The 23,615-nt window shown below is 39.7% G+C and overlaps 1 protein-coding gene across 1 annotated transcript in view; it reads left to right on the forward strand.

Annotated features, from left to right (window-relative positions):
- The window catches only part of plekhm1 (pleckstrin homology domain containing, family M (with RUN domain) member 1), a 26,248-nt gene extending 8,520 nt beyond the window's left edge, over positions 1–17,728 (forward strand). The window contains exons 6-12 of the mRNA XM_062057290.1: positions 4,291–4,426; positions 11,692–12,648; positions 12,714–12,859; positions 12,920–13,113; positions 13,179–13,242; positions 15,295–15,452; positions 16,951–17,728. Of these exons, the coding sequence (XP_061913274.1) occupies positions 4,291–4,426; positions 11,692–12,648; positions 12,714–12,859; positions 12,920–13,113; positions 13,179–13,242; positions 15,295–15,452; positions 16,951–17,059 (1,764 nt within the window). The 3' untranslated portion in view covers positions 17,060–17,728. The remainder of the gene's footprint in view (positions 1–4,290; positions 4,427–11,691; positions 12,649–12,713; positions 12,860–12,919; positions 13,114–13,178; positions 13,243–15,294; positions 15,453–16,950) is intronic.
- The last annotated feature ends 5,887 nt before the right edge of the window (positions 17,729–23,615 follow it).

Raw genomic sequence — 23,615 nt, forward strand, 5'->3', positions numbered from 1 at the left:
AGCCAGGACTGCGAGCGAGCTGAGCTGCCTTTTATATTTCTAGAAGGTCAACGGGCTCATAGTGATGTTACTAGTAGTTGACTGGGAGGTGCCTGATGATTACCTGCTAAACACTAAGCACTGACTACATTAAGGCTGCAGCTAACGATTATTTTTCTATCGATTAATCTATAGATTATTTTTTTCGATTAATCGGTTAATCTATAGATTATTTTTTTTCGATTAATCTATAGATTATTTTTCCTTTTACCGATTATTTTTTTATTCAAAATGAAAATGAAAAAATAAATGTAGGCCAGTTTTTTCAAAAGGCATGGCTTTTATTTACCAAAAAAAAGAAGTATGGCCACTCAGTCAACATTGACAACAACATGACTAAATATTCTGTAACAATGTAAACATTTAAAACTTTTAACCTTTAACAAAATTAAAAGTAGCTTATTTGCTTTTTAATGTGCAAATATAAAAGTCAACATCCAGTGCAAATCTTAATATTCTGCAATAGTATAAGCATTTCAAAAGTAAAAGTATTGCTTATTTCGCTTTAAAATGTGCAAAAATAAAGATAAACATCCAATACAAAAAAGTGTAAAACGAAATATTCTGTAACAACAGTGTAAACATTTCAACAAAAGTGAAAGTATTGCTTATTTGCTAAAATGTGCAAAAATAAAGATAAACATCCAATACAAAAAAGTGCCAATCTAAATATTCTGGAGCACTGTAAACATTAAGTATTGCTTTTAAAATGTGCAAAATAAACATCCAGTCCAACACAGTACACAATAACCAATTCTACTCATTCCAGTGAGTGACTAACAGTTGTAATGAAGAAAGGTTAGCATGTCTACATGCTCTGCTTCTTTTCTTGTTTACAATATTCCCAGCAGCTGAAAATAGGCGCTCAGAAGGGGTCGATGTGTCGGCAATGTTATAATAATAATCGGAACTTCACTTGGCAAAATGATGACAAAAGTCATAATTTTACTAAAAAAATTTCACTATTTAAATATTATGCTAGATCCACTCGACGTCCATCGCACCGGTCGTCCAGGGGGGGGGGGGTACCCACATCTGCGGTCCCCTCCAAAGTTTCTCATTGTCATCACATTGGGTTGAGTTTTTTCCTTGCCCTGATGTGGGATCTGAGCCGAGGATGTCGTTGTGGCTTGTGCAGCCCTTTGAGACACTCGTGATTTAGGGCTATATGAGTAAACTTTGATTGACTATTTTACAAGAACAACAAAAAAATTGGCAATATTGTGATAAAAGATTTCACCACCAGGGGTGCAAATGAGATTTCTATTTTTTGTTTTTTGTAATGTGCTTAAGGCCGACGACAAAGGAGTCACGGACCACAGATGGCCTCTATAGAAGCTAACTGTTAATGGCCACTATAGTCTTAGTACTGTAATGTATCTTGATTGATTGATTGAGAAGTTTATTGACATCTTAAAGAATGTAATGCTTTAAAATGGCAAATGGATGGCACAAAAAGCCAGAAGGCTTGTTTCCATTGTGGTCCATCTGTTCATCCTATGGTCACATATGGGACGCAGGTTGTCTTACGTCAGCACAGGAAGTGGTAAAATCAGCTGTTCACCTGGCGTTTTTTTTTCGGGGATGTATAGGGAAGTCCTTTTCTATCTGCCATCTTGTTTTATCATATATTGCTGCCTTTACTTTTGTATGCACATTAAATCAACCAAAAATCCTGACTTTGGAGCAATGTTCACGGACTCTAGTATTTGGCTCTCTATTAGATGCAATGGTTTTCTGTATCGGGACCATGATTTCGGTCCTAACTTGTTCACACCTCCTCATATGGAAGGTGCTTTTCCTTGTTGATGTCTCAAGAAGGGTGGAAATACAAGAACACACACACACATTCATCGAGAGCATTGTTGCTCTTGTTTGCTGAACAAGTGTTGGCAGACTTCCACTGAGTCGTTTACTACATGTCTCACACCTTTTATGCACAGCTGACATTCTCAAGTCTTCTAGTCTGATCAAGCTTGTAGATTGTGTTTATCTCTAGACATACTGCACATGTCAAGTTAGCTAAACAACACATCTTAGTTAGTGTTATTGTTGACAAATCATATCAGTGTTATATCTAATATATGTCACTGCGATAAAACGATATCAATATATATCACGATAGACACTTAATTAGGGATGATGTTTGATAAGAAATGATCAAGTTCGAGCCCATTATCGAATCCTCTTATCGAACCGATTCCTTACCGATTCTCTTATCGAATCCAGATAGGTTGTTGTATTTGGAAAAAAACACAATATTTGGTTTAAAAAAAGCTCACTTTTATTTTATAAGAAAAAAATAAAAATAAAAAAAATAAATAAATATTGACTGTTACCCCCCTAAAATAATAAAATAAATAAATATTGACTGTTGTTACCCAAAGTATATTAAGTGGGATTTTTCAGACAAACAAATATATACAGTAACACAAAAACAACCTGTCTCTGTGATCACTATAGGTGTATAAATAATAATATAGTGTTAAATAAAATCAGTCCCTTGGGCACAAAACTGAAAATAATACAGCTCTCCAAAAAGTGCACTTCTGCTGCTATTGGAACATACTAACTACACACACAGGCAGACAGCTAACAAACAATCCAAGACGTCTAATAAAGTTCCAAAGCAGATTAATCCATTTAGGCTCTTTATTGTTGTTGATCTTGCTTTGTCTTTTCCTATCTTTACTTTTGTGTTGCACTGGACTGTTTTGTTATTCCTTATTTTTGTACCTTCATTTTAAGAGATTATAGTTAAGTGTTCAATGTGATTTGACTATTTTGTTGACATTGTTTGAGTGTTTTCCATGTTTGTGTTGACATTTCCTTTCTGCCTTGATAGCTGAGGGATTATAATCAGAGGAAGGTTATATATCAGATATGTAAAATGTATGTATACATAAATAAAAATAATAATAAAATATAAATAATATATTTATAATATTAATAGTATTACAAAAATAAAGATAAATAAAAAATTATATATATATTATGTATAAAATAAAACATAAAAATAAAAAATACATAAAATGTAAACATTTAATATTTTTTCTCCCGTTCTTTATATTCCATAGCTCATAAAAAAAACATCGATATCGACTGATATAAAACACTTCTATCATGAAACAGTTTTTAGCCATATCGCCCAGCCCTAATATAATCCATCCATCCATTTTCTACCGCTTATTCCCTTCGGGGCCGCGGAGGGCGCTGTAGCCTATCTCAGCTACAATCGGGCGGGAGGCGGGGTACACCCTGGACAAGTCGCCACCTCATCGCAGGGCCAACTAATATAATACATTGCGCTATTTTCTTACACTTTATGAAGCAATCCCTATTTTTGCACCTTCATTTTAAGAGATTATTGTTAAGTGTTCAATGTGATTTGACTATTTTGTTGACATTGTTTGAGTGTTTTCCATGTTTGTGTTGACATTTTCTTTCTGCCTTGATAGCTGAGGGATTATAATCAAGAGGAAGGTTACATTTCAAATTAAATATATTTTTCTTCTGTTCCACAGGTTATAAAAAAAATTCAATAATTATCTATATTGATCAATATAATAATACAATTCAAATAATTACTGCATAACAAAAAAATTCCCTTCCAAAGTTAAATAAAAATAACATGGCAAATCAATGTTACACAGCCGTTATTTCCTGCCACTACACCTGCAGAAAATAGTTCTCAGGTTTCTCTATGTTTACATTTTCACACTATTTTCTTACATTTTACGAAGCATTTCTTACATATTCCTTATTTTTGCACCTTCATTTAAAGAGCTTATTGTTAAGTGTTCAATGTGATTTTACTATTTTGTTTACACTTGTTTTCCACACTTGTGTCGATATTTTCTTTTTGCCTTGACAGCTGAGGGGATTTATAATAATAGTAATGTTACATTTGAAATAGGAGTGTTTACCTTTCATATATCTTTCTCCTGGTCCTTATTTTCCATAAGTCATCAAAAATATCAATAATTATCAATATTGACCGATATAAAACACTTGAATCGTGATACATTTTTCAGCCCTAATTGATAATGGATGAATGTTACTTTTATAATATGCAGAGGGCTAATAAAACAACAAGCTGTTCCACATGTTGCACTTTAGACAGCACGACACAAAAGCTGAAGTGTGTGTATGGAAGTCTGCCAAGTGATTTGGCAACAGGAAACGCTAACCACCAAGCTCCTTCCAAACACCACATGGTGACGTAACATGTCCATGTCTGCCGCACTGCAGCGTTCTCGCTCCTGGATCTCCGAGGACGATATCTACAAGCCCCGAGTGGACGAGGAGTCCGACCATGAGGAAGCGCCTCCTGCTGCACCCGCGGACTCCCAGTCGCCACCGAGTGTTGTGCATCGTCGGCAAATAGGTGAGCGATAGGCCCCGCCCTCTTTCGAGCCTTCCGTCAGGTGACAAGCAGGTGTTTTCCCCCGGGCACTTTTATCTCTTTGCAGACGTCAGCTGAGTGAGTCAGACAGGGTTTTGTTTTTGTTTTTTGCGGTTGAAAATAGTAATGGAAGTGTTGACATCTGCCGTGAGAAAGATTAGGTAACAATAAGGGATGCAACAAAATGACAATTCTTGGCTGAAACTGAAAACTGAAACACGGAAATACATTATTATCTCCGTTGTGAGGATATGAACCATTTTTATCATGGTATTGTTGAATATGCTTACTCAGTACTTACTAGGGTTGTACTAGTGCAGGGGTCACCAACCTTTTTGAAACCAAGAGCTACTTCTTGGGTACTGATTAATGCGAAGGGCTACCAGTTTGATACATGCTTATATAAATTGCCAGAAATAGCCAATTTACCTTTAACTCTATGTTATTATTAATAATTAATGATATTTACACTTAATTGAACGGTTTAAAAGAGGAGAAAACACAAAAAAAATGACAATTACATTTTGAAACATAGTTTATCTTCAATTTCGACTCTTTAAAATTCAAAATTCAACTGAAAAAAAGAAGAGAAAATCTTTAAAAAATAATTTATGGAACATCATTAGTAATTTTTCCTGATCAAGATTAATTTTAGAATTTTAATGACATGTTTTAAATAGGTTAAAATCCAATCTGCACTTTGTTAGAATATATAACAAATTGGACCAAGCTATATTTCTAACAAAGACAAATCATTATTTCTTCTAGATTTTCCAGAACAAAAATTTTAAAAGAAATTCAAAAGACTTTGAAATAAGATTTAAATTTGATTCTACAGATTTTCTAGATTTTCCAGAATAATTTTTTTGAATTTTAATCATAATAGGTTTGAAGAAATATTTCACAAATATTCTTCGTTGAAAAAACAGAAGCTAAAATGAAGAATTAAATTAAAATGTATTTATTATTCTTTACAATAAAAAAATAAATTTACTTGAACATTGATTTAAATTGTCAGGAAAGAAGAGGAAGGAATTTAAAAGGTACATGTGTTTAAAAATCCTAAAATCATTTTTAAGGTTGTATTTTTTCTCTAAAATTGTCTTTCTGAAAGTTGTAAGAAGCGAAGTAAAAAAATTAATTAATTTATTTAAACAAGTGAAGACCAAGTCTTTAAAATATTTTCTTGGATATTCAAATCCTATTTGAGTTTTGTCTCTCTTAGAATTAAAAATGTCGAGCGAAGCGAGACCAGCTTGCTAGTAAATAAATACAATTTAAAAAATAGAGGCAGCTCACTGGTAAGTGCTGCTATTTGAGCTATTTTTAGAACAGGCCAGCGGGCTACTCATCTGGTCCTTACGGGCTACCTGGTGCCCGCGGGCACCGCGTTGGTGACCCCTGTACTAGTATATTACCGCGATACTAAAGAATCATATTTGGTAAAAGTAGAGATGTCCGATAATGGCTTTTTTGCCGATATCCGATACTCCGATATTGTCCAACTCTTAATTACCGATTCCGATATCAAGCGATCCCGATATATACAGTGGTGGAATGAACACATTATTGTGCCTAATTTTGTTGTGATGCCCCGCTGGATGCATTAAACAATGTAACAAGGTTTTACAAAATAAATCAACTCAAGTTATGGGGAAAAAAATGCCAATATGGCACTGCCATATTTAGGGCCCGCACGGCCCATTGTCAAAGGAATCCCAAAGGGAGTCCTTTGACAATGGGGCGAAAAGGACCTATTGTTATTGTAAGGTTTATTATTATTATACCGGCCGCCTCTTCCAGCTGCAATTTGACCCAATTAACATGCTTCAAAACTCACCATATTTGACACACACATCAGGACCTGCGAAAATTGCCATCTAATAAAAAAAAACAACCCAAAACTCAAAATTGCGCTCTAGCGCCCCCTAGGAAAAAACAAAAACAAACTGCCTGTAACTCCCACTAGGAATGTCGTAGAGACATGAAACAAAAACCTCTATGTAGGTCTCACTTACACCTACATTTCATAATTTAACATCCTCGGGCAAAAACCAACAGGAAGTTGGCAATTTCCCCTTCAAGACAAAAGTTGACTAAAAACACTCATTTTTGCCTCTTTGAGCTGTAATTTGACCCCCTTAAAATACTTCAAAACTCACCAAACTTTTCACACACATCAGGACTGGGGGAATTGCGATCTAATAAAAAGAAACAAACCCCAAAACTTAAAATTGCACTCTAGCGCAATTTTTGAATAAAACAGAGACGAAACTGCTCCTCAGAGGAAAACACAGACAAAACTGCTTGTAACTTCCGGTAGGAACGTCTTAGAGACATGAAACAAAAACCTCTATGTAGGTCTCACTTAGACCTACATTTCATAGATTGACATCCTTCAGCAAAAATCAACAGGAAGTTTGATATCCCCCCTTCAAAACAACATTTTTGTAAAAAGCGGTCACCAAACATCAAACATCTCCTCTGAGCGCGTTTGTCGTTTCGCCTTCAAACTACTACAGGAGAGAGATTGAACCTTTCTGATTGACGGATACTCAAAGAGTTTTGATAAGTGCTACGGTTTTGATTTTACGAGCCTTCAAAGAAAAGAACCACTGTGCCGCAGCACCTAGGAAAAAAACACAGACACAACTTCCTCTAACTCCCAGTACGAATATCGTAGAGACATGAAACAAAAACCTCTATGTAGGTCTGAATTAGAGCTAGATTTCATACACTGACATTCTTCAGCAAAAATCCACAGGAAGTTGGCAATCACCCCTTCAAAACTAAAGTTTCATAAAAACACTCATTTTTGCCTCTTTGAGCTGTAATTTGACCCCCTTAAAATACTTCAAAACTCACCAAACTTTTTACACACATCAGGAGTGGCGGAAATTGCGATCTAATAAAAAAAAAACGAACCCCAAAACTCAAAATTGCGCTCTAGCGCCCCCTAGGAATAAAACACAGACAAAACTGCTCCTCGGAGGAAAACACAGACAAAACTGCTTGTAACTTCCGGTAGGAACGTCTTAGAGACATGAAACAAAAACCTCTATGTAGGTTTTACTTAGACCTACATTTCATAGATTGACATCCTTCAGCAACTAGCACCTGCCAAATATGTGGGCCCGACCAACGCTGCTTGCAGCTTTAATTATTATTGAAGTCACAAAGTGCATTCTTTTTTTTAACATGCCTCAAAACAGCAGCTTGGAATTTGGGACTTGCTCTCCCTGAGAGAGCACGAGGAGGTCGAGGTAGGCGGGGTTGAGAGGTGGGGGGGCGGGGTTTGGTGGTAGCGGGGGGTGTATATTGTAGCGTCCCGGAAGAGTTAGTGCTGCAAGGGGTTCTGGGTATTTGTTCTGTTGTGTTTATGTTGTGCTACGGTGCGGATGTTCTCCCGAAATGTGTTTGTCATTCTTGTTTGGTGTGGGTTCACAGTGTGGCGCATATTTGTTAACAGTGTTAAACGTGTTTATACGGCCACCCTCAGTGTGACCTGTATGGCTGTTGACCAAGTATGCCTTGCATTCACTTGTGTGTGTGAAAAGCCGTAGATATTATGTGCCTTTAAGGTTTATTGGCGCTCTGTACTTCTCCCTACGTCCGTGTACACAGCGGCCTTTTAAAAAGGCATACATTTTACTTTTTGAAACCGATACCGATAATTTCCGATATTACATTTTAAAGCATTTATCGGCCGATAATATCGGTAGTCAGATATTATCGGACATCTCTACTAAAAGGTCTACTTTTTTGTGTTTCCCTTTATTTAGAAAAGTATCGAAGTACATTTTGGTACCAAAATATTGGTATCGGGACAACCTTAGTACTTACACACACACACTTAAATCTTTTGACCAAGTTATTTAAAAATAAAATCAAATAAGTGGACACACGCTGAGAAAACCCTCCATTTTGCATGCTTCCCTGACTAAAAGTATACATACATTTAAAAAAGTTTGTGTTATTATTATTTGGTAAAATCAAATATTAATATATTAATTATTAATATTAAATAACGGCTGTGTAACATTGATTTGCCCTGTTATTTTTATTTAACTTTGGAAATGATTTTTTTGTTATGCAGTAATTATTTGAATTGTATTATTATATTGATCAATATCGATAACTATTGAATTTTTTTTATAACCTATGGAGCAGAAGAAAAATATATTTAATTTGAAATGTAACTTTCTCTGATTGTAATCCCTCAGCTGTCAAGGCAGAAAGGAAATGTCAACACAAACATGAAAAACACTCAAACAATGTCAACAAAATAGTCAAATCACATTGAACACTTAACAATAAACTCTTAAAATGAAGGTGCAAAAATATGTAAAAAATGTTTCATAAAGTGTAAGAAAATAGCGCAATGTATTATATTAGGGCTGGGCGATATGGCTAAAAGCTGTATCATGATAGAAGTGTTTTATATCAGTCGATATCGATTTTTTTTTTAGGAGCTTTGGAATATAAAGAACGGGAGAAAAAATATTAAATTTAAACATTTTATGTATTTTTTATTTTTATGTTATATTTTATACATAATATATAATTGTATATTTATTTTTATTTTTAAAAAAAAGTATATTATTAATATTATAAATATATTATTTATATTTTATTAATATTTGTATTTATTTTATTTTTTTTACATATATGAACTATAACCTTCCTCTGATTATAATCCCTCATCTATCAAGGCAGAAGGGAAATGTCAACACAAACGTGTAAAACACTCAAACATCATTTACATGACTGTACTTTGTTGAGAATGTTTCTAGAGACTTTTCCAATCTTTTTCTTTATTAAGACCGAGTAGGAACAAATCTCGCATCTTCCTGTGGTGTCGGCGCAGAATGAGGAAGTGTTGTGTCTGGGAGTGACGCACAGAGATGAACATGAGTGCACGGGAGTTTTTTCTTAAAATAAGTCAAAATAATTGCCCAGGCCTGTTCTATTATTTATGTTTGAAAAACTTTTTTTTTAACTTTCTCACGACAATATTACTCTCTCCTACAGCGTCCATGGCACTGTAAAAAAAGGACCGTCGATTTTACGGTAAAACGGTAGCTCAGTCGCCAGAATTTTCCCTTGAAAATAACTGGTGGCATTTTTCCATTTAGGGTAATACACTGTAAAAAGGAGGACCGTAGATTTTACGGTAAAACGGTAGCTCAGTCGCCAGAATTTTATCGTAAAAATAACTGGTGGCATTTTTCCATTTACGGTTATACACTGTAACAATTAGGAGCATAGATTTTACGGTAAAACGCTAGCTCAGTCGCCAGAATTTTACCGTAAAAATAACGGGTATAATTTTTCCATTTACTGTAATACACTGTAAAAAGTAGGAGCGTAGATTTTACGGTAAAACGGTAGCTCAGTCGCCAGAATTTTATCGTAAAAATAACTGCTGGCATTTTTCCATCCACGGTAATACACTGTAACAACTAGGAGCATAGATTTTACGGTAAAACGCTAGCTCAGTTGCCAGAATTTTATCATAAAAATAACGGGTATAATTTTTCCATTTACGGTAATACACTGTAAAAAGGAGGACCGTAGATTTTACGGTAAAACGATAGCTCAGTCGCCAGAATTTTCCCGTAAAAGAAACTGGTGCCATTTTTCCATTTACGGTAATGCACTGTAAAAACTAGGAGCATAGATTTTACGGTAAAATGGTAGCTCAGTCGCCAGAATTTTACCGTAAAAATAACTGGTATAATTTTTCCATTTAGGGTAATACACTGTAAAAAGGAGGACCGTAGATTTTACGGTAAAACGCTAGCTCAGTCGCCAGAATTTTACCGTAAAAATAACGGGTATAATTTTTCCATTTACTGTAATACACTGTAAAAAGTAGGAGCGTAGATTTTACGGTAAAACGGTAGCTCAGTCGCCAGAATTTTATCGTAAAAATAACTGCTGGCATTTTTCCATTTACGGTAATACACTGTAACAACTAGGAGCATAGATTTTACGGTAAAACGCTAGCTCAGTTGCCAGAATTTTATCATAAAAATAACGGGTATAATTTTTCCATTTACGGTAATACACTGTAAAAAGGAGGACCGCAGATTTTACGGTAAAACGCTAGCTCAGTCGCCAGAATTTTACCGTAAAAATAACGGGTATAATTTTTCCATTTACGGTAATACACTGTAAAAAGGAGGACGGTAGATTTTATGGTAAAAAACAAACAAAAACTGGCAGGTCAGGCGCCAGAATGTTTGCCATAAAATTTACAGTTTTACAGTTTTTTTTCCATTTATGTAAAAACAACGACCGTAGATTTTACGGTAAAACGGCAACTCGGTCACCAGAATTTTATCCTAAAAATGACAGTTTTAAAGTTTTTCTTTACTGTAGTGCAATGCGTTATGCAAATAAGGCGATGAAGTGATTTGTTTAACGCCCATCCTGTTTTTATCAATAATAATAATAATAATAATAATAATAATAATAATAGATTTTATTTGTAAAAAGCACTTTACATTGAGTAAACAACCTCAAAGTGCTACAGTGTATACAAAAACAAAAAAAGATAATAAAAAAATAAATAGAAATAAAAACTAGAACAGCCAAATAGCTCAAACTAAAAAGAAGGGTTTTTAAGCCTTTTTTAAAAACATCCACAGTCTGTGGTGCCCTCAGGTGGTCAGGGAGAGTGATCCACAGACTTGTTCGTAGCTTTGTCCTCGGAGGTTGGAGGAGGTTAGCCTGTCCGGAGCGGAGGTGTGGTGTGGAGGATTTGGGGGTGAGCAGTTCTTTGAGGTAGAGGGGGGCATTTCCATGGAGGCACTGGTGGGTTAGTAGGGAGACTTTGTATTCAATCCTGAGTGGAACAGGAAGCCAGTGAAGGGATTTGAGAGTTGGTGTGATGTGGTCATATTTGCGCACTCTCATCAGGATCCTAGCAGCACTATTCTGTATTGTGTAGTTTCACCCTACGCTCTAAGGTACAGTCTCACGTTCTCCTCTATTTATTCGGGAGGTCCCTAGTTAACATCACTGAGGCTGCTTCTGAAGGGAGGGGTAATGCAGTAGACACAATACGTGATTATTCAGAATGGAAATGTGCTGACACTCGTGATTTCGCCCTGTCTCTGTTTTATCTGCGTTGAGGTACTCGATGTTCCTCCTTGGCTGTCAGCAGGCACTATTCTGTATGTATCGCAGCTTCTGGATGGTACAAGAAAGGTAACACTTCTTATCCGTGTCCGCTCCGCTAGGCCTGTCCAACCCCTTCCGAGGCCTGCTGAAGCTGGGTCACCTGGAACGGCGCGGCGCCATGGGAATGTGGCGCGGCCACTACTGCGAGCTGTCGCCCTTCGAGTTCCGCCTGTACCTCAACGCCGAAGAGCGCACGTGTTGCGACAACTGCTCCCTGGTGCGCTGCGAGGACGCCCGCCTCGCCTCGCCCGACGGACGCTTCGAGTTGGCCTTCCCTGGCAAGCGGCTGCACCTGCGGGCCACGAACCGGGACGAAGCGGAGGACTGGGTGGACCGGATCGTAGAGGCCGTCAACAAGTACCGGCCCGTGTCCCGCGTGGACGAGCAGTGGGAGGTGTTGGAGAGCCCGGGTGAGAACGGCGTGGAAGATGACGCCGCCCGCTGCAGCCCAGAGCGAAGCTCCTCCTCCTCTGATGCACGGACATGTGGCGGGAAAGCCACGCCCCCTCCAATACAGGAATTTAACTGGACTCGCACGACGGATTTGGAAACGGACGCCATCAAAGAGGCTGTTCTTTATTGTTCCGCAGACTCCGACGCTCGGACTTGGATCCCTCTCGTCTTCTCGCTCTCCTTGGAGTCCTTGAAGGCTTTCCTCGTCGTAGAAGAAAGAAAGTTGCTTCGACAAAGCTTCCCCATCGAGGAAGTGAGGGACGTGGTCCCTGACGTCTCGCTGGGCGGAGCCAACTTCTTCAAAGTCCTGACGCTCAGAGAAACACTCCGACTGAGGGCGGAGAACACCGAGGAAGCGCGCTCCTGGAGGATTCTCATCCGCGGCGCTCTGGATTCTTACCTGGAGAGCGGCGAGGACGGGGAGGCTGTGGTCGGCCAGAGCGGGGCGGGAAACCTCCACAGGCTGGTGCAGCACCGACTGAAAGGAGACGCCGCGCTGCTGGCCCACCTGTGCACCGTGCCCTCGCACAAGGGTCTGGACACGCAGAACTTCAGATGTGCAGGTAACACATTTTCAGTCCACCTCCCGTCATGAGAACTCCCCGGTCACCGTGTGTCCGCCACGCAGGCTGCTCGCAGCAGATCGGCCCCTCGCTGGGACGAGGACGCCTGTGCCACTTCTCCGGCCAGTACTACTGCGACGCCTGTCACCGCGGCGACACCAGCGTCATCCCCTCGCGCATGCTGCACAACTGGGACCTCCATAAACGCCAGGTGGGTGCGGGACGGCACGTCGCCACCTGCGGTCATTGCGGTGACGGCGTATGTGTGTAGGTGTCAACGAAGGCGCTGTGGCTGCTGGATCAGGTGGAGCAGGAGCCTCTGCTCAACCTGGATCAGCTCAATCCACACTTGACCACGCACTCGGAGTCCATGGCGCGGGTCCACAGCCTGCGGCAGAGGCTGCGACTCCTGGGCGACTACGTGCTCGCCTGCCGCAGCGGCGCCTGCAAGACGCTCCAAGCCAGGTGTGCGCCGAGCTGAGTGTGCTTTGTGTTCCTCGCCTCCAACTGTGACCTTTACCCCCTGCTAGGATGGAGCAGAGAACCTACCTGCTGGAGTCCTGCAGCCTGTACAGCGTGCTGGACCTGCGCCAGGTACCTATTGCACCTGTCCGTGTGCTTTTATTCATCAATGCATTTTGTTGCGTCCGGTTGTAGACTATACTCGGCTCAAACACTCGGCGAGGAAACAATCAGTCAAGGAGCACTCAGTAAACACTGTTCACACTGCAGGCTAGGTGTCAGGTTCAAACACCAAACTATCTATTAAACGAGACAAGAAGCAAGGAATCAAGCAGAGACAGAGTTCAATTTTGCTCATGAGGAGAGACGTATTGGGCTGTACACTCAGTTACAGTTTAATAATAATAATAATAATAGATTTTATTTGTAAAAAGCACTTTACATTGAGTAAATAACCTCAAAGTGCTACAGTGTATAATATTTAAAAAATTTAAAAATTAAAAAGGTAAAAAAAAAAATTTATAAAATGTTTAAAATTTTAAAATAGAAAATAAAATTTAAATTTAAAATTTAAAAACATTTAAAAATTTAAAATTTAAATAAAAAATTTAAAATTTTTAATTTAATTTTTTTTTTTTTTTTTTAATTTAAAAAAATTAAAAATTTACAAAAATTTACAACATTTTAAATTTAAAAAAATAACAAAATTACAAAAATGTAAAAATTTACAAACATTTAAAAATGTACAAAAATGTAAAAATTTACAAAAATTACAAATTTACAAAAAATTTAAAATTAAAAATTTACAAAAAATTTACAATTACAAATTTTACAATTACAAATTTACAAAAATTTTACAATTAAAAATTTACAAAAATTTTACAATTAAAAATTTACAAAAATTTTACAATTAAAAATTTACAAAAATTTTACAATTACAAATTTCACAAACATTTACAATTTTAATACATTTAAAAAAATGTATTAATAAAAAAAAAAAAGATAATAAAAAAATTAATTAAAAAAATAAAAATACAAACTAGAACAGCCAAATAGCTAAAAGCTAGCTAAAAGCTAGTATGCATATATCTAAAAAAAAGGCTTTTTTTAAAAGAAGGGTTTTTAAGCCTTTTTTAAAAGCATCCACAGTCTGTGGTGCCCTCAGGTGGTCAGTGAGAGCGTTCCACAGACTGGGAGCGGCGGAGCAGGAAGCCCGGCCTCCCATTGTTTGTAGCTTTGTCCTCGGAGGTTGGAGGAGGTTAGCCTGCGGAGGTGTCGTGTGGAGGATTTGGGGGTGAGTAGTTCTTTGAGGTAGAGGGGGGCATTTCCATGGAGGCACTGGTGGGTTAGTAGGGAGACTTTGAATTCAACCCTGAGTGGAACAGGAAGCCAGTGAAGGGATTTGAGAGTTGGTGTGATATGGTCATATTTCCGCACTCTCATCAGGATCCTAGCAGCTCTGTTCTGTATTCTGTAGTTTCACCCTACGCTCTAAGGTACAGTCTCACGTTCTCCTCTTATTTATGCGGGAGGTCCCTAGTTAACATCACTGAGGCTGCTTCTGAAGGGAGGGGTAATGCAAGCCGCCCCAGTAGACACAATACGTGATTATTCACATTATTATCCATGTTTTGTGTCCTCCAGATAGCAGAGGATCAGTACACCACCTACCTCACCTCCATGTTTTGTGTCCTCCAGATAGCGGAGGATCCGTACACCACCTACCTGACCTCCATGTTTTGTGTCCTCCAGATAGCAGAGGATCAGTACACCACCTACCTCACCTCCATGTTTTGTGTCCTCCAGATAGCGGAGGATCAGTACACCACCTACCTGACCTCCATGTTTTGTGTCCTCCAGATAGCGGAGGATCAGTACACCACCTACCTGACCTCCATGTTTTGTGTCCTCCAGATAGCGGAGGATCAGTACACCACCTACCTGACCTCCATGTTTTGTGTCCTCCAGATAGCAGAGGATCAGTACACCACCTACCTGACCTCCATGTTTTGTGTCCTCCAGATAGCGGAGGATCCGTACACCACCTACCTGACCTCCATGTTTTGTGTCCTCCAGATAGCAGAGGATCAGTACACCACCTACCTGACCTCCATGTTTTGTGTCCTCCAGATAGCAGAGGATCAGTACACCACCTACCTGACCTCCATGTTTTGTGTCCTCCAGATAGCAGAGGATCAGTACACCACCTACCTGACCTCCATGTGTCAGTTGGCCTGCAGCCACGTCTTCAGCTGTGACCTGTGCACGCAGCGAGGCTTCATCTGCCAGGTGTGCCATGCCGACGACATCATCTTCCCCTTCCAGTTTGACAGCACCGCCAGGTAACCTTCCCTCTAACAAGGTGTGTCCATTTTGGAGGTCAGAGTTCACTGGCCTTCTTTTTTCCACACGCCTTGAATAAGTTTGTGCATTTTATTGAATTTAGACGGTTGATATTTTGGGTTTAGTCTCTGAAACTATGACTATGACATCATTAGAAGCATGCAATCTTAGTAAAAACATGACTATGACATCATTAGAAGCATGCAATCTTAGTAAAAACATGACTATGACATCATTAGAAGCATACAATCTTAGTAAAAACATGACTATGACATCATTAGAAGCATGCAATCTTAGTAAAAACATGACTATGACATCATTAGAAGCATGCAATCTTAGTAAAAACATGACTATGACATCATTAGAAGCATACAATCTTAGTAAAAACATGACTATGACATCATTAGAAGCATGCAATCTTAGTAAAAACATGACTATGACATCATTAGAAGCATACAATCTTAGTAAAAACATGACTATGACATCATTAGAAGCATGCAATCTTAGTAAAAACATGACTATGACATCATTAGAAGCATGCAATCTTAGTAAAAACATGACTATGACATCATTAGAAGCATACAATCTTAGTAAAAACATGACTATGACATCATTAGAAGCATACAAACTTAGTAAAAACATGACTATGACATCATTAGAAGCATGCAATCTTAGTAAAAACATGACTATGACATCATTAGAAGCATGCAATCTTAGTAAAAACATGACTATGACATCATTAGAAGCATGCAATCTTAGTAAAAACATGACTATGACATCATTAGAAGCATACAATCTTAGTAAAAACATGACTATGACATCATTAGAAGCATGCAATCTTAGTAAAAACATGACTATGACATCATTAGAAGCATGCAATCTTAGTAAAAACATGACTATGACATCATTAGAAGCATACAATCTTAGTAAAAACATGACTATGACATCATTAGAAGCATACAATCTTAGTAAAAACATGACTATGACATCATTAGAAGCATACAAACTTAGTAAAAACATGACTATGACATCATTAGAAGCATGCAATCTTAGTAAAAACATGACTATGACATCATTAGAAGCATACAATCTTAGTAAAAACATGACTATGACATCATTAGAAGCATACAATCTTAGTAAAAACATGACTATGACATCATTAGAAGCATACAAACTTAGTAAAACATGACTATGACATCATTAGAAGCATACAATCTTAGTAAAAACATGACTATGACATCATTAGAAGCATGCAATCTTAGTAAAAACATGACTATGACATCATTAGAAGCATACAAACTTAGTAAAAACATGACTATGACATCATTAGAAGCATACAATCTTAGTAAAAACATGACTATGACATCATTAGAAGCATACAATCTTAGTAAAAACATGACTATGACATCATTAGAAGCATACAATCTTAGTAAAAACATGACTATGACATCATTAGAAGCATACAAACTTAGTAAAAACATGACTATGACCCTGCAGGTGCAAGGCGTGCAAGACGGTGTTCCATCAGGCCTGCATGACTCCAGGCCGCTGCTGTCCTCGCTGTCTGAGAATGAAGAAATACTTGGACAGAGACCTGCAGGACTGAGGGAGGCCACCAGAGGGCGCCAATGAATAAATACTTGGACAGAGACCTGCAGGACTGAGGGAGGGCGCCCATGAAGAAATACTTGGACAGGGACCTGCAGTACTGAAGGAGGCCACCAGAGGGTGCCCATGAAGAAATACTTGGACAGAGACCTGCAGGACTGAAGGAGGCCACCAGAGGGCGCCCATGAATAAATACTTGGACAGAGACCTGCAGGACTGAAGGAGGCCACCAGAGGGCGCCCATGAATAAATACTTGGACAGAGACCTGCAGGACTGAGGGAGGCCACCAGAGGGTGCCCTCAACCTTCTCTGGACACAGCTGCCAAAGTCCAGCCACCTCAAGTGCAATTATTGGAGTCATGTGACACAGCACATCCTAATTTATTGACCTCACTCCTCATCACAGCTTCTTCAGCACATCTTTTTTTCTACCTTGTTGCCATAGTAACCTAGCAACGCTGGGTGCTAGGGCTTTTTTGAGGACAGCACTTGAAGTTAGTCAATAATCCAAAGTGCCTTCAACATAACATGTCATCTATCTCCTGCATCCACCACATGACTTCTTACATGTCATCTATCTGCTGCATCCACCACATGACTTCTTACATGTCATCTATCTGCTGCATCCACCACATGACTTCTTACATGTCATCTATCTCCTGCATCCACCACATGACTTCTTACATGTCATCTATCTGCTGCATCCACCACATGACTTCTTACATGTCATCTATCTCCTGCATCCACCACATGACTTCTTACATGTCATCTATCTGCTGCATCCACCACATGACTTCTTACATGTCATCTATCTGCTGCATCCACCACATGACTTCTTACATGTCATCTATCTGCTGCATCCACCACATGACTTCTTACATGTCATCTATCTCCTGCATCCACCACATGACTTCTTACATGTCATCTATCTCCTGCATCCACCACATGACTTCTTACATGTCATCTATCTGTTGCATCCACCACATGACTTCTTACATGTCATCTATCTGCTGCATCCACCACATGACTTCTTACATGTCATCTATCTGCTGCATCCACCACATGACTTCTTACATGTCATCTATCTGCTGCATCCACCACATGACTTCTTACATGTCATCTATCTCCTGCATCCACCACATGACTTCTTACATGTCATCTATCTCCTGCATCCACCACATGACTTCTTACATGTCATCTATCTCCTGCATCCACCACATGACTTCTTACATGTCATCTATCTGCTGCATCCACCACATGACTTCTTACATGTCATCTATCTCCTGCATCCACCACATGACTTCTTACATGTCATCTATCTCCTGCATCCACCACATGACTTCTTACATGTCATCTATCTGCTGCATCCACCACATGACTTCTTACATGTCATCTATCTGCTGCATCCACCACATGACTTCTTACATGTCATCTATCTGCTGCATCCACCACATGACTTCTTACATGTCATCTATCTCCTGCATCCACCACATGACTTCTTACATGTCATCTATCTCCTGCATCCACCACATGACTTCTTACATGTCATCTATCTGCTGCATCCACCACATGACTTCTTACATGTCATCTATCTCCTGCATCCACCACATGACTTCTTACATGTCATCTATCTCCTGCATCCACCACATGACTTCTTACATGTCATCTATCTGCTGCATCCACCACATGACTTCTTACATGTCATCTATCTCCTGCATCCACCACATGACTTCTTACATGTCATCTATCTGCTGCATCCACCACATGACTTCTTACATGTCATCTATCTCCTGCATCCACCACATGACTTCTTACATGTCATCTATCTCCTGCATCCACCACATGACTTCTTACATGTCATCTATCTCCTGCATCCACCACATGACTTCTTACATGTCATCTATCTGCTGCATCCACCACATGACTTCTTACATGTCATCTATCTGCTGCATCCACCACATGACTTCTTACATGTCATCTATCTGCTGCATCCACCACATGACTTCTTACATGTCATCTATCTCCTGCATCCACCACATGACTTCTTACATGTCATCTATCTCCTGCATCCACCACATGACTTCTTACATGTCATCTATCTGCTGCATCCACCACATGACTTCTTACATGTCATCTATCTCCTGCATCCACCACATGACTTCTTACATGTCATCTATCTGCTGCATCCACCACATGACTTCTTACATGTCATCTATCTGCTGCATCCACCACATGACTTCTTACATGTCATCTATCTGCTGCATCCACCACATGACTTCTTACATGTCATCTATCTGCTGCATCCACCACATGACTTCTTACATGTCATCTATCTGCTGCATCCACCACATGACTTCTTACATGTCATCTATCTCCTGCATCCACCACATGACTTCTTACATGTCATCTATCTGCTGCATCCACCACATGACTTCTTACATGTCATCTATCTCCTGCATCCACCACATGACTTCTTACATGTCATCTATCTGCTGCATCCACCACATGACTTCTTACATGTCATCTATCTCCTGCATCCACCACATGACTTCTTACATGTCATCTATCTCCTGCATCCACCACATGACTTCTTACATGTCATCTATCTGCTGCATCCACCACATGACTTCTTACATGTCATCTATCTCCTGCATCCACCACATGACTTCTTACATGTCATCTATCTGCTGCATCCACCACATGACTTCTTACATGTCATCTATCTGCTGCATCCACCACATGACTTCTTACATGTCATCTATCTCCTGCATCCACCACATGACTTCTTACATGTCATCTATCTGCTGCATCCACCACATGACTTCTTACATGTCATCTATCTGCTGCATCCACCACATGACTTCTTACATGTCATCTATCTGCTGCATCCACCACATGACTTCTTACATGTCATCTATCTGCTGCATCCACCACATGACTTCTTACATGTCATCTATCTGCTGCATCCACCACATGACTTCTTACATGTCATCTATCTCCTGCATCCACCACATGACTTCTTACATGTCATCTATCTCCTGCATCCACCACATGACTTCTTACATGTCATCTATCTCCTGCATCCACCACATGACTTCTTACATGTCATCTATCTGCTGCATCCACCACATGACTTCTTACATGTCATCTATCTCCTGCATCCACCACATGACTTCTTACATGTCATCTATCTCCTGCATCCACCACATGACTTCTTACATGTCATCTATCTGCTGCATCCACCACATGACTTCTTACATGTCATCTATCTGCTGCATCCACCACATGACTTCTTACATGTCATCTATCTGCTGCATCCACCACATGACTTCTTACATGTCATCTATCTCCTGCATCCACCACATGACTTCTTACATGTCATCTATCTCCTGCATCCACCACATGACTTCTTACATGTCATCTATCTGCTGCATCCACCACATGACTTCTTACATGTCATCTATCTCCTGCATCCACCACATGACTTCTTACATGTCATCTATCTCCTGCATCCACCACATGACTTCTTACATGTCATCTATCTGCTGCATCCACCACATGACTTCTTACATGTCATCTATCTCCTGCATCCACCACATGACTTCTTACATGTCATCTATCTGCTGCATCCACCACATGACTTCTTACATGTCATCTATCTCCTGCATCCACCACATGACTTCTTACATGTCATCTATCTCCTGCATCCACCACATGACTTCTTACATGTCATCTATCTCCTGCATCCACCACATGACTTCTTACATGTCATCTATCTGCTGCATCCACCACATGACTTCTTACATGTCATCTATCTGCTGCATCCACCACATGACTTCTTACATGTCATCTATCTGCTGCATCCACCACATGACTTCTTACATGTCATCTATCTCCTGCATCCACCACATGACTTCTTACATGTCATCTATCTCCTGCATCCACCACATGACTTCTTACATGTCATCTATCTGCTGCATCCACCACATGACTTCTTACATGTCATCTATCTGCTGCATCCACCACATGACTTCTTACATGTCATCTATCTGCTGCATCCACCACATGACTTCTTACATGTCATCTATCTGCTGCATCCACCACATGACTTCTTACATGTCATCTATCTGCTGCATCCACCACATGACTTCTTACATGTCATCTATCTCCTGCATCCACCACATGACTTCTTACATGTCATCTATCTGCTGCATCCACCACATGACTTCTTACATGTCATCTATCTCCTGCATCCACCACATGACTTCTTACATGTCATCTATCTGCTGCATCCACCACATGACTTCTTACATGTCATCTATCTCCTGCATCCACCACATGACTTCTTACATGTCATCTATCTCCTGCATCCACCACATGACTTCTTACATGTCATCTATCTCCTGCATCCACCACATGACTTCTTACATGTCATCTATCTCCTGCATCCACCACATGACTTCTTACATGTCATCTATCTGCTGCATCCACCACATGACTTCTTACATGTCATCTATCTCCTGCATCCACCACATGACTTCTTACATGTCATCTATCTGCTGCATCCACCACATGACTTCTTACATGTCATCTATCTGCTGCATCCACCACATGACTTCTTACATGTCATCTATCTCCTGCATCCACCACATGACTTCTTACATGTCATCTATCTGCTGCATCCACCACATGACTTCTTACATGTCATCTATCTGCTGCATCCACCACATGACTTCTTACATGTCATCTATCTGCTGCATCCACCACATGACTTCTTACATGTCATCTATCTGCTGCATCCACCACATGACTTCTTACATGTCATCTATCTCCTGCATCCACCACATGACTTCTTACATGTCATATATCTGCTGCATCCACCACATGACTTCTTACATGTCATCTATCTCCTGCATCCACCACATGACTTCTTACATGTCATCTATCTCCTGCATCCACCACATGACTTCTTACATGTCATCTATCTGCTGCATCCACCACATGACTTCTTACATGTCATCTATCTGCTGCATCCACCACATGACTTCTTACATGTCATCTATCTCCTGCATCCACCACATGACTTCTTACATGTCATCTATCTCCTGCATCCACCACATGACTTCTTACATGTCATCTATCTCCTGCATCCACCACATGACTTCTTACATGTCATCTATCTCCTGCATCCACCACATGACTTCTTACATGTCATCTATCTCCTGCATCCACCACATGACTTCTTACATGTCATCTATCTCCTGCATCCACCACATGACTTCTTACATGTCATCTATCTGCTGCATCCACCACATGACTTCTTACATGTCATCTATCTCCTGCATCCACCACATGACTTCTTACATGTCATCTATCTGCTGCATCCACCACATGACTTCTTACATGTCATCTATCTCCTGCATCCACCACATGACTTCTTACATGTCATCTATCTGCTGCATCCACCACATGACTTCTTACATGTCATCTATCTCCTGCATCCACCACATGACTTCTTACATGTCATCTATCTGCTGCATCCACCACATGACTTCTTACATGTCATCTATCTCCTGCATCCACCACATGACTTCTTACATGTCATCTATCTCCTGCATCCACCACATGACTTCTTACATGTCATCTATCTCCTGCATCCACCACATGACTTCTTACATGTCATCTATCTCCTGCATCCACCACATGACTTCTTACATGTCATCTATCTGCTGCATCCACCACATGACTTCTTACATGTCATCTATCTGCTGCATCCACCACATGACTTCTTACATGTCATCTATCTGCTGCATCCACCACATGACTTCTTACATGTCATCTATCTGCTGCATCCACCACATGACTTCTTACATGTCATCTATCTGCTGCATCCACCACATGACTTCTTACATGTCATCTATCTGCTGCATCCACCACATGACTTCTTACATGTCATCTATCTGCTGCATCCACCACATGACTTCTTACATGTCATCTATCTCCTGCATCCACCACATGACTTCTTACATGTCATCTATCTCCTGCATCCACCACATGACTTCTTACATGTCATCTATCTCCTGCATCCACCACATGACTTCTTACATGTCATCTATCTGCTGCATCCACCACATGACTTCTTACATGTCATCTATCTCCTGCATCCACCACATGACTTCTTACATGTCATCTATCTGCTGCATCCACCACATGACTTCTTACATGTCATCTATCTGCTGCATCCACCACATGACTTCTTACATGTCATCTATCTGCTGCATCCACCACATGACTTCTTACATGTCATCTATCTGCTGCATCCACCACATGACTTCTTACATGTCATCTATCTCCTGCATCCACCACATGACTTCTTACATGTCATCTATCTCCTGCATCCACCACATGACTTCTTACATGTCATCTATCTGCTGCATCCACCACATGACTTCTTACATGTCATCTATCTCCTGCATCCACCACATGACTTCTTACATGTCATCTATCTGCTGCATCCACCACATGACTTCTTACATGTCATCTATCTGCTGCA

Source organism: Entelurus aequoreus, linkage group LG08, assembly GCF_033978785.1.
Source record: "Entelurus aequoreus isolate RoL-2023_Sb linkage group LG08, RoL_Eaeq_v1.1, whole genome shotgun sequence".
Lineage (NCBI taxonomy): Eukaryota > Metazoa > Chordata > Actinopteri > Syngnathiformes > Syngnathidae > Entelurus > Entelurus aequoreus.